This window comes from Leucoraja erinacea, chromosome 8 (genome assembly GCF_028641065.1).
Source record: "Leucoraja erinacea ecotype New England chromosome 8, Leri_hhj_1, whole genome shotgun sequence".
Lineage (NCBI taxonomy): Eukaryota > Metazoa > Chordata > Chondrichthyes > Rajiformes > Rajidae > Leucoraja > Leucoraja erinaceus.
This window is the reverse complement of record NC_073384.1, coordinates 34,168,022-34,181,467: the sequence shown is the minus strand read 5'-3', so window position 1 is coordinate 34,181,467 and position 13,446 is coordinate 34,168,022. Positions and strand designations below refer to the sequence as shown.

Sequence of the window (13,446 nt, the reverse complement as noted above, 5' to 3'; positions counted from 1 at the left end):
AACTTATAGTGGCAGTGAAATTGATTCAAAATTTTTGAGGGGGATAGTATGACAGGATTGGATGTAAATCGAGAGGGTTTCAATGGCAGGGAGGAATACACCAAAGCTGGGAGAGACGAGGAGTAACAAGACTGTGACTCAAGTAGACACCAGTCTGTATTTGGTCGGTGGAGCCAGAATAATATCTTTTCGATATTGGATGCCCAGTAATAATGAATAAAGCTAGGAAGGCCCAATCCACCTACTTCACGACCTCTTTGGAGAGTACACTTATTGACCCTTGGAACGTTGTTACCCCATATAAAGGAGGTTATAGATTGGTTAACTGAGTTAAAAAATGACTTGGATAGGAAGACTGGCAAACATTGGAACAAGTAAAGAAATCTGGGAAATACAGTCATCTTCACCGACTGCACTCTCCCAGCAATAGTGAGAGGTAGACTACGCCATCTCTCAAAGTCAGCCTTCATTTGGCTAACTTGAGGCATATAATTAGCTTCAAACAGAGATGTGAAAGAGCGGGTAATGAGTATTCCTAGATATACAAAACCATCTTGAGATAAGGGAAAAGGCAAGGATTCCTGTCGGATCTGTAGGGCTAGGTTGATGGAAAAGCATTCGCTTTTTTGGAGGTTTAGTTTATAGCCAGAGAAACTGATCTAACAAGGACACAATTGCAGGACCACTAGCTGTAAGGTCACACACATAAAGAAGGAGGTCATCGGCGTATAGAGACACATGATGTTCCATGTTTCCTCTCCTAATGCCGTAGATTCAATCCAGGCATCTCACTGCATTGATTGACTCTATATGAATGAAAAACAATCATTAACATACAACCATAACATTAATGTAATCAGTTAATGGTTTTTATTTATTATAAAACATTTTTAGTCCCCTTTTGTATCACTGGGGAACATTTAATACTGAATCCAAAACAGTACCACCAAATACACCAGGGTCTGCAATCTCTTTATGGTAATACTTGTAAAACATCCGTTCATTTGCCCATCCTGCGGCCGCGAGGATATGGTCTATTGGAACGTCCAAATCCTTGGCTGCCGATGTTGCCGCCGCCCTGGTGGAATGAGATTTAAATTTGTCAGTATCAATTCCTGCATCCAACAGCACCTGCTTCAGCCATCTGGAAATAGTTTGTACTGACACTTTCTTATGTGTTTTTTTATGGCTGATAAATAATGCTGATTCTGCACCTCTTAAGTCCTTGGTGGCCGCAATGTAACATTTTAAATGTGTCACTACACATAGTCTTGGATCCGTAGGATATGTTGTAAAGACCAATTTACACCCCGTGACTCCTGGTCTGCTCTGTTTGAGTAAGTCATAGACATAGAATGTAATTTCCTCTGTTGTCATTCCCATTCTGTCTATACGTAATATATGTAATGTCTGTACTCTTTGTGCTGAAACGAATGCATTTAACTTGACTACTTTCATGGTAATTTTGTCCAAAGACAAATTTGAAATGGGACTCCATTCCCGAAGTAACATGAGTAGATCCCTCACATTCCAGATTTCTGTATATCTGGGTCTGGGAGGTTTAGCATTGAAAATTCCCTTCATGTATCTACAGACCAAGGGGTGTGATCCTAGAACCTGTTGTTCAGATGCTCTCCATAAATATGCAGAGAGGGCACTCCTTGCAGTGTTGATCGCATTATAACTTAAATTTACATCAAAATGTAATGTTGACAGAAATTCTAAAACATCTGAAATGTCTGCTGTGTGGTATGAAATGTTTTGTCTTGAGCAAAACTCCTCCCATTTCTTAATGTAAGAAATGTGCTGCTTCTGGGTACTATCCCTCCAGGCTCCTGCAATTACATCCATAGTGCGATCTGATAGTCCTCTTCCGACATATGGCCTTTTTAGAATCTGCAAATCAACAAATCAATACGATCATGTAAAGGATTAAAATCACCAGTTACAGGGTGTATGAGTAGGTTTTCTTGTCTTGGAATATGCATTAGAGGTTCTGTCATTTTTCTAGTGGGAATATGTAGGCATTAGAAGCATCGTCCTCTGTCTACCATTTTTATAAACATTCCATCCCAACACGAGAATGGATCCACCGCCATGGATTTTGTAAACTTACAAAATTTGGACAGGCTAGATGGGACCACCAGGACAATCACCTAAGGATAAGCATCATTCGAGATGAGAAGAACTTTTTTCACCAGAGAGTGCTTGAATCTCTTTGTAGACCTATTGGCTATATTTAAGAGGGATAGATGTGGACAAATCAGGGGGGTAGGGAATGGCAGGTACGGGATACTGATTGGATGATCAGCCATGATCATATTGAATGGCGGTAGGCTCGAGGGCCGAATGGCATCCACCTAATTTCTATGTTTCTATGTTTCTATCTGGTTCCCATGAAACATATTGAGGTAATTGATGGTTCAGTCTGGATGCAAACAAATTAATTTCTGGCATTCCAAATTTTTGAACAATGTTATAGAAAATGTCACGATTTAACATCCATTCTGTATTGTCATTAAATTTTCGTGACCTACTGTCTGCAATTATATTGAATTTACCTGGGAGGTAAATTGCCGAAAGCCAAATGTCTCTAATAATACACCAGTGCCAGATAAGGTTTGCCAATCTGTCACAAGCTTTTGACTTGATTCTACCCATATGATTGATATATGCTACTGCCGTAGTGTTGTCAATCTGAACCTGCACATGCAGATTTTGCACATTAGAGCAAAAAGCTTTAAGCCCATGAAATATACATAATAATTCTAGATAGTTAATTCCATGTGCTTCGAGCAAAGGTTCCTCTTCCACATTCCATCTACCTCCACAGCTGGAAATGGTATCAGCAGTGCCCTAACCTAGCGCACTTGCATCAGTCTGTAGAATGATAGCTGGTGATTCAACCAGAATTTTTCCGGCAGAATAGGGAACACTCTTAATCCACCATTGTATATCATCAATTGCTGTTTTTGATCGTTGCATGGGCCTATCAAAATGCCCCAAGTGTATTTTTAATGCTTGTACCTTTGCTCGCTGCAGTTGCTGATAATGCAGTGGATCAAACTGTGCAGCTGGAAAGGAAGCAATCAGTTTGCCAAGTAGGCTTGCCACTTTCCTGATTGATGGTTGATGTTCTGTAATTAGTTTGATACAACCCTCAATTAGCTGCAGCTTTTTGTCCTTGGGTAAAGTCACTATCATTTGTTCTGAATTAATAGTGAACCCCAAGTAATCAATTGTTTTGTTTGGAGACAGTCTAGATTTATTTGGATGTATTAAAAAGCCCAGATTTTGAAATGTGAGTTTGACTTCTGATACTGATGCTTTTGTTGTAGCTTCAGTGTCCCCCACAATTAAAATGTCATCCAAATAAGCCATTATCAAATGGCCCTGGGTTCTTAACAATGCTAAAACTGGTTTTAACAATTTTGTATCAGTCTAGGGGCTGAGGTTAAATCATTAGGCAATGCTTTGAATTGCCTTAATTGATTCATCCAGTTAAATTTCAAATATCTGCGATCAATACAATGCACAGCCACAGAGTAATATGCATCTTGCAGATCTATGCTTGCCATATAGCATTCTGTTGAAATTAGCTGCAAAGCATTAGTAAATGTCTCCATTTTTAAATGTTTATTCTGCACAAAAGGGTTAAGACTTGTTAGATCTAGAATGATTCTACAGCCACCATGCTTTTTTGGTCTAGAAATAATACTAGATATAAATTGGTTTTGATAGACTGTTTTTTCAATAACCCCCTTTTTACTCAATATGTCAAGTTCTGCTTGAATGTTTCTATTCTCTTCTTTAGAGAAAACATGTATTTGATTAGGAACATGTTGAATAGGGGGATTTAAATGTGGGTAGAATTCAATTCTGAACCTCATAATACTGCACAGTATAAATGCATCAGATGTTATTTTTCGCCATTCTTTTAGGAAGAATTGTAACTTTCCCCCAATTTGTGAATGTGAAACATCTGATATGTTTCTTTCAGAACCAGAGCCACCTACCTCAGGTTTTGCTGGTGTCACCTTTTGTACCTTGCCCCTTGTGGGAATGCCATGTCCTCCAATAACGCGTATACGGGTACGAGCGACTTGTTCCTTCACCAGCTCCAGCCACCCTTCGGTATGGATATTGCCTTCAAATTGATCTGCTAAACATCGGTGGTTTTATCATGCCCACGGTTTTTGCCTCTTCATTCAGGACTTTCAGCTTTTTGGCTAGATCTTCTCCAAAGAGTAAGTTCGGCAATTGTATATTAGATGGTTTACAGGGCCCTGCAAACTTAGAATGTATGTTAGGTCTTATAGCACTTTTACAAATACAGTTTATTTCAAAGTGTTCATTACACATTAGTCCCAAAACATCCTGTTGTGACGGTGTCACATTTCCTTCTTCCATGCCTTTGGCAAACATTATGCTTGACCCCATTAATCTCAGTACCTGCTGTAACCTCATTTCTTGTGCGCGTACTGCGGTGCCCAAATAGCCCCATATTACACTGTTTACTGCTGGGGCTGCTAGCAGTGCGCAGTTCTGCGGGATTTCATATTTATTAATAGTCTCATCCATCGTTAGTTCTTCTAAGTGATGGGAAAGCAGGTAATTTATACTTGCTGCTATTTCCTCTGGCAAAGGTTGTCCCTTGTGTCTAGGACTTGAGAATGTTTGGGCCAGACCTGGTACTTTGAGCAGTGTTATTGGGCTCTGGCCTTCATATTATTCATTGTCAGAATCTTCTGGATATTCCTCCTCATAATGGGGTTCACCTGGTATTTCTTCTTCAGGTGTTTAGTGCGCCGGCTCTCTTATAGGCCTACGCTTAGTAAACCCTTTTTGGGGTATTACAAGCTCTTCCAGAGAACCTTACTCTGGCAGCCCTTTTTTGGATGCTGCTAACGCTGGGTCTCCTGTAGACCAACGTCTGTGTTGTCTTTCTTCAGACATTTCTGGTGCTGGCTCTCTGCTAGGCCAACACATATATTCTTCTTCATCAGGCATTTCTGGCGCTGGCTCACTTGTAGGCCAACGTTTCCCAGGACCTCTCCTGGGTGTTCCATACGCTGGCTCTCCTGTAGGCCCACGATAACTGTACTCCTTGTGGAGTTTGCCTTTGTATATCATTTTCCCCATGAGGAATTCCAATTGTGAAACCCGGTCTGACATGACCTCCTGTTCCGACTCATCCGGGTCCACTGGCCTGTTTGTTTTCTTTTTGGCCAAACACCCTGTGGGTGTTTCAACGGAACTTTTCTCTCCCGTTTTAGCAGTCGCTGGTTTTTCTGCAGCCGACTTTTTATCAGGGAGCCCACTACTCTCAGACACTCTATCTTGAGTTCTAGCTGCGGAGCACTTCCCTTTACTTTTCCCACTTTTCTCCATAATTAGACGCCTGATTCCCAGAACACAATCTCCATGGAAGAAAAATGGCCCGGTGAAAATAAAAGTACATACCTTGACGTTTTCTTTCACTCACCGCTTGGAGGGCTCTGGTCCTCCCAACGCGGTCGCAGTCGCTACACGTGTGCACCTGGACGGGGTCTCTTCACGTAGTCACTCGCGTGACTCCAAAGTAAAATTAACTATTTTCATCGCATTCTGGTTCCAAGGGTTTTTTAAGGGCCTACCGTAAATAATTTCAGCTGGGCTTAATCTAGATTTCTCTGCAGGCGTTACTCTCATCTGAAATTAGCAATGTTACAAAATTTTGAGATTTAAAAAATCAAGTCTGCAATTTCCCTCAGATAAATTAGAATTTGGCACAAATTCACTTTCATATTCCCAGACCATTTTCATACTCGGAAATTAGCATCTCCATGGAATGGACATTACAAAAAAGCTGTGATCTTGGATAGTCAAAGGCCCATTTCTTAAGGAAAGATTAACATTTTTAAATAGCCTAAGTGTCCAAAGATTATTCACAAATAATTCACAATATAACATGATTTTTATATCTAATTTACATTAATTTATAGGCCAAATGGAAGGAATTTAGTGTTCAATTGCTGTAAATAAATGCCCATTTAAATCGGCTTTCTAGTGGATTCATGTGGAACGCGCTGGTTTAGAACGCTGACATAGCGCTGGATTAGTGCACCTGGAATACTGCGGGTCTAAAAAGCCCACGCTACTCACTCAGATAACTTGATAATGATATGCCCCATTTAATGTAAATAAGGTAACTATTTTGCTCTATAAAACCATGGGGCATTCTGGTTGCGGAATCAGACAGTTTTTAAAAAGGGAACTACCGCCTATAAAAATAATACCTTTTCAGCTGGGCTTGCAGCGATTTTTCTAATGATTTCTCTGCGCAGGCGTTTTACCCGCCTCATCAAACAGCGCCAATAGGGCCGACATGGCTGAGGGCAGATTCCTAATGACGATTCAGGTAGGTTTTGTAACATACCTACTGAAATAGGGCTATTGGGAGTAATTTAATCCATCTAAGTCCAGTCTCCACCTTTAATTTGGCTAATTTAGTTTTAAGAGTCCGGTTTGCCCTTTCTACAAGTCCAGCAGCCTATGGTCGATAAGCGCAGTGTAACTGCTGCTGGATCCCCAGTTGTTCACAAAATTCTTTATTGATTTGTCCAATAAAGTGTGGACCGTTATCTGAGCTAAGTCTAATGGGAATGCCGAATCTAGGGACAATTTCTCTCATTAGCACCTTGACAACAGTAGCCGCTTTATTGTCAATGGTTGGGTATGCTTTGATCCACCGGCTGAATACATCGACTATGACAAGAACGTATTTATATCCTTGGCATCTTTCTAATTCAATATAGTCCATTTGCAATGTCTCAAAAGGACCCATAGGCAATGGTGTTTTCCCTCCTTCACATCCTATTCGTTTCCTTGGATTGTATTGCTGACAGACCAGACAATTACTGCTTACCTTTTGAGCAAAGGATTGTAATTTTGGATGCCACCAAATAGCTAATAGAGTGTCCCCTACTGCCCTTGCACCACAATGGGTTGCATAGTGGATTACACTCGATAACCCATACGGCTAATGAGTCTGTCATGCAAGTTTGCCCTGCTGGAGTGGTCCACAGCCCAGTAATACAATCCAGTACACAACCCAGTTGTCTCCATCTTTCCTTATCTCCTTCAGTAGCCTCTTCTTGTAATCGAACAATTTCTTGGATGGCTTCCAGGGGAGACTAGGGAGACTTGTTAGTTACACTTTTAGTCTACCTCATCATTTTAGGTACCACCGCCATACGTTCCCACGATACTTTCTTAGCTTCTAAATCGGCATTACGATTTCCAAGATCTATTGGGGTCTGTCCGTTAGTACGGGCGCTACATTTCATTACAGAGATTTGTCTGGGTAGCATTAAGGCCTTCAATAAATGTATCACCAATTGTTTGTGTGATATTTGGGTTCCTGCAGAAGATAGGAATACCCTATTTTTCCATAATTGTCCAAAATCATGCACCACCCCAAATGGGTATCGAGAATCAATGTAAACATTTACTTTTAGATGTTCCCCAATAATACAAGTCTGAATTAAAGCGAATAATTCAGCTTGTGCTGAATAGGGTGATTCAAAAGCAGCTGCTTCTACAATCTCCATCTTTTGATTAATAATTGCATACCCAGACAACCTCTCACCCCGCGGTCCAATGGATGCACCCGTCCACATATAATGCGATGTCAGGGTCTTCCATGGGTACAACCCTCAAGTCCTCCCTCACTGATGTCTCTTCCTCCATAACAAATAGACAGTCGTGTCTACTAATTGCGCTTCTGGGGGTGAAATAAGAAAAGAGGCTGGGTTAATCAATGTACAATGTTTGAACTGTAATTTCGGATTGTTCAACAGATAGATCTCATACTTATTTTGGCGGGCCTTTGTCAAGTGCTGGGTTTGAAGTTGCCCCGACAATGCCAATACCGAATGTGAACTATACACTACAATTTCCTGCTGGAATGTCAAATTAGCAGCTGATTGTAAACGATTATAGATTGCAGTTAAGATTTGAGTGCAAAGAGGATGTCCCCTAGCTGCTGGATCTAATTTGGAGGAGTAATATGCAACTGGTCTATGTCTATCCCCATGCTTTTGCGTTAGTACTGAAGTGGCACAATCAGATAGAATTGTACAATACAGCTGGAAAGAACGATCGTATAATGACCTTCCCAATGTCAGGACCTGCATCAATGATCTCTTTAAGTTCTCAAATGCCTCCCTGTGCCTTCTTTGTTAATTTAAATTTGCCCTCCTTGCTGCTATAGGGTGTTAGCTCCTTGGTTTCTAAGCTATATTTGGAATCGAGGGCCTGCAATAATTAACCATGCCCAGCCATTGCCTCATTTTTTGGCTTCTTTTGGGATTGAAAATTCGCAAATAGGTTCGAGTCTGCTCTTCTCAAAACTTCTTTCGGTGGCCGAAATTATAATTCCTAGAAATTTTACTTTCTCCTGAGCTACCAGTACTTATGATGGTAAGACCACATATCCTAGATCGGCTAGATGATTTAGTAGTTGTGCAGTGTCTTTCCCGATTACTGGATTCATCTTTACTAGCCACCAATAGGTCATCAACATACTGCACTAATGTTGAATTCATTTTGAACTTCAAAGTACTTAGTTGATCCTGCAGACACCTGGAAAATAAGGTAGGCGAATTGACAAATCCTTGAGGCAACCTGGTCCAAGTATATTGTTGGCCCTTATATGTGACCCCACCACTCGCCACATCTTCCCATCTCGCCCCCTGTCTGCTTTCCGCAAAGACCGCTCCCTCCGTAACTCCCTGGTCAATTCTTCCCTTCCCTCCCACACCACCCCCACCCCGGGCACTTACTCTTGCAACCGCAAGAGGTGCTACACCTGTCGCTTTGCCTCCCCCCTCAACTTCATTCAAGGACCCAAGCAGTCGTTCCAGGTGCGACAGAGGTTCACCTGTAGCTCCTCCAACCTCATCTATTGCATCCACTGCTCTAGATGTCAGCTGATCTACATTGGTGAGACCAAGAGTAGACTTGGCGATCGTTTCGCCGAACACCTGCGCTCGGTCCGCATTAACCAACCTGATCTCCCGGTGGCTCAGCACTTCAACTCCCCCTCCCATTCCGAATCCGACCTCTCTGTCCTGGGCCTCCTCCATGGCCAGAGTGAGCACCACCGGAAATTGGAGGAGCAACACCTCTTGGGCAGTCTGCACCCTAGTGGCATAAACATTGAACTCACCAATTTCCGGTAGCCTTTGCTTTCTCCTCCCCTTCTTAGCTCTTAGCTCTCCCTCAGCCCTCGGGCTCCTCCTCTTCCTTTCTCCTTTCTTCCCCCCCCCCAACATCAGTCTGAAGATGGGCTTTGGCCCGAAACGTTGCCTATTTCCTTCGCTCCATAAATGCTGCTGCACCCGCTGAGTTTCTCCAGCACTTTTGTCTACCATCTATTGTCTATTGTCTAAAGATTACATTATGCTGGCCTGAACTTGCAAAGAGCAATAAAATAATTATGTTGATTGAATAATGGGTGAGTGTCATAATGTCATACAAATAGGCCAGACAAATGATAAAGTGTGCAGCAATAGTATTGTAGATAAGATTGGATTTGGTTCGCAGTAAAATGTGCTGAAATGTCGTGAAAAGGCAACAGAGTCATAGGCTGCAAAGTTGGGCTGTATTATACAGATGTCAATTAGCTTTTCATTTCATGTGCAAATGCAGGCAACTCTTTTTGTTCAGTGCGGCAAGTCACGTATCACTCCTACATGCCAAAGTTATGTAGACTGAAGAAATACTGATGTCAGTTGTTACTTGATGCCTCCATGCAAAATGAACTTTAGCATTACATCTATTGCCACCTGTTAAGCACTTTAGAAGACTCTAAGCAACAGGAAAAGCCCCCGTCCATCTGTCCTACTTAAAAAGATCTTCAAAAGATTTATCAGTACATTTTGGAAGGGAAGTTGTACATTTTTTAATATTTGTACATCTTACATATTTGTTTTTGTTTAATTTCATAATTCCTGAGGGCATGGTTTATGGAATGCTTACAAGTGCTAACATATTCAACTTAATGATAAGGAATGTGGGGGATAAAACAAAATAAACTGATCTTAGAAATGTTAACAGTGTAAACTACCCTTTTGTCAGAAAAGTGCATCTGATTCACAAATGTCCTTCAGGGGAAGAAATATGCTTCTTCTGACCTACATGTGACCTCAGGCCCACTCCATTTGGTTGATGCTAAAATTGCCAAATAAGCCATTTAGTTAGGAGAGGACACAAAGTGCTGGAGTAGTTCAGAGGGACAGGCAGCATCTCTGGAGGACATGGATAGGTGATGTTTCAGGTTGGGACCTTCCACGTAGTTATACCATTACTGCTACATTCAAACAGACGAAGAATAAAACTGGGTAGATCATTTCTCATCAAATTAAGCACCAAATCTGGGCACAACAAAGTTACATCAAAAGCATGTCATGGTTGTTAGACCTTCCCATTGCTCTGACTGCAGATCCAGCCTCTGATCTAACCTTCACAGCGTGCAGTATATCAGTCTGAGCTGGTGGTTGCATTAGCAGATTAAGTTACATGGTGCCTTGTTCATTGGTTTCTTGGTGTCTTTAACTAACCATTGGAGACTCTCTTCTCAGAGGTAAGATCTTCAAATTTTGAAAGGATTGTTTGATAAGTGAGAATTCAGAGGGTTACAGTGTGCCATCTTTACAGGTCTCCCCACGACTGTTACCCATACGTTCTGTGGTGAGTCATAAGGCATGGAAAGAGACCTTTCAGACCAACTCGTCCATGCTTATGAAGATGCTCCATTTCAGCTAGTCCCACCTGCCGGCGCAACTTGTACACACAGAGAGGGTGGTGGGTAAATGGAACGAGCAACTAGAGGAGATAGTTGAGGCAGGTACAATACAACATTTAAAAGATACTTGTACTGGTGCATGGGTAGAGGGATTTGGGCTAAACATGAGTCTAGCTTAGATGGGACATCTTGGTCAGTATGGGCAAGTTAGCTGAAGGGCCTGTTTCTGTGCTGTCTGACTCTGACTCCATGGCTGCAACTATAGCAAGCTTGAACAATTGCAGTAAATTGGTCTCCATGGATATGGTGTAAGGGAAGTGTACAACACCCTGACACTAAAAGTACATTGAAATCGTACAAAGAGGCCATATGGTTTTGTGCCATAAATCAAGCAAGAATGAGTGGGTTGATTTTAATCTCAGGCAGAATTCCTCAACTCACTTCAGCTTCTGCCCCATGATCGAGAGATACTTATATTTTCTGAAACATAATAGGCTGCTCATCTGTTGTGCTTATTGAGTCTATAGAACCTCTAATGTGAACAAATGGAAAATCAATTAATATCCTGTCAAAATGCACTTTATGCCACAACCTATCAGTTGGTATTGCTTGAATTTAGTGTATCTTTTGGGACTTGAACAGAGATGCAGACATAGTACCGTCTAATGAGCTGACATGTATCCAAAGAAAAAGTCAAAATATTGATCATTCATATAGGTAATAAAATTTACACAGTTTATCATATCATCTTCTCTTATAATATGCGTGAAAATGTTCACAGGATAATGTGCCTTGTGTGACAGCATAAGATTTGAAGCGCTGCCAGTGGAAGTTGCCCAGGAAACAACCAAACATCTCGGAGCTTTCTTGCATTTCAACAGAGCTTATTGTCACATACAGTTGCTTGTCCAGGACCTCACAACCGTAGCCAACTCCACAGTGCGGCTGGGTAATGTGGATTGATTCGGTTCGACCCCACATAGCTCAACATCGGTTGAGTATGTGGCGTTTTCTTTTGGGTGGGGTGGGTGGTGGATTGGAGGGATACATTGAGTTAAATACCAAAAACTTTTAAAACTGCTGTTTTCTTTGCGTTCTTTTGTTTTGGACTCTAGTTAATACAGGAGATGGAATTGACTACAGCCAACAGAAAAGAGAAAACATCGGAGACCTGATTCAAGAGACTCTGGAGATCTTTGAGCTGTACGGAGGAGAAGATGCCTTCATTAACATCAAGTACATGATTCCGACTTATGAGTCATGCATTTATAATTGAACCAAATAAACTGGTTGATGTTCTGTAGACTGCATTAATTTATGTAACTGGGAGTTCTGTAAGAGCAAGTGCATCAATTACACCATAAAATTAACCATAATTGTGTTCTTGCTTTCTTGATTGTTCCTGTACACATGCCACTGTATTGCATGGTGAATTTAAACTGCCATTGGATCAAACCTCAATCTTTCTGAACAATAAAACAATTTTCTTACATAGCTGAATGATTGCTGCTCTGTTTAGCTCATGTTCAAAGTAATTTCATAGTCTATAATGTGAACTGACTTTAGATGAGTGCAGAAATTTACGAGGATGTTGTCGGGAGTCGAGGGCCAAAGCTAAATGGAGAGGTTAGGCAGGAGGCTGAGGGATGCTCTTATAGAGGTGTATAAAATCAGAAGGGGAACAGATAAGGTAAATGCACAGTCATTTTCCTAGTGTAGGGGAATCAAGAACTGGAAGTCATAGGTTTAAGGCAATTGGAAAAAGATTTAATAGGAAACTGAGAGGCAGCTTTTTCACATAGAAGGCAAATGGAACAAGCTGCCAGAGGAAGTAGTTGTGCCAGATAAAATAACAACATGTAAAAAACATGTAGATGGTACAGGAAAGAATGTGAGTGATATGGGCAAAGCACAGCAAACGGGATTAGTTTAGATGGGAAATCTTGGTTCGCATGGATGAGTTGTGCCAAATGGTCTGTTTCCATGCTGTATGATTCTATAATTCAGTTTAAAAGTTGTTCCTGTTGTTCTATATGAAGGAATGGTGATTTTGATGGGTTTATTAAGGATTCTGACCATCATTAATATATTGAGATGCCATTCAAAAAGAAAATAAATACTCTTCTCCCCTTCTTAAGGCAACTGTAATATTTACATATTCCTTGTAGGTTTGTGATAATTGCAGCATTTTGTGAATCAAGAAATTGAATGCGTTGCCTAAATTTGATCTGCTCCCCCGTGAAACCTGCATTATTCCACCTCCTTTCATTTACTGTGCTGTGCAACATTCCTTCATCCTGACCTTTGCCAATGATGTTGATAGATTACACGTTGGATAATGTCTGAACTACTTTGCCTTGGGCCATCCTGCAGTCTCCTGCACTATTTCAAGGAGGCTCAATGTGAGCTCGAGTAACAACACCTTTTGTTTCGTCTGCACATTTTGCAATCGGCTAGACTTAATATTGTACTCTCCAACTTCAAATAACTTGTTCTTATTTTCAGTTTGTATTAGGGTTGGTTACTGGTGCATGCATTTCCTCTCAAAGATAGACACAAAAAGGGACTGGCAGCATCTCTGGAGAGAAGGAATGGGTGACGTTTCGGGTCGAGACCCTTCTTCGGTTTAAACCAGCATCTGCAGTTCCTTCTGATAC

General features: G+C 41.2%; 1 protein-coding gene across 1 annotated transcript in view; it reads left to right on the top strand.

Annotated features, from left to right (window-relative positions):
• The window catches only part of LOC129699538 (parkin coregulated gene protein homolog), a 203,427-nt gene extending 191,146 nt beyond the window's left edge, over positions 1-12,281 (top strand). The window contains exon 5 of the mRNA XM_055639427.1: positions 11,905-12,281. Coding sequence (XP_055495402.1) covers positions 11,905-12,065 — 161 coding nt within the window. The 3' untranslated portion in view covers positions 12,066-12,281. The remainder of the gene's footprint in view (positions 1-11,904) is intronic.
• Positions 12,282-13,446: the final 1,165 nt, after the last annotated feature.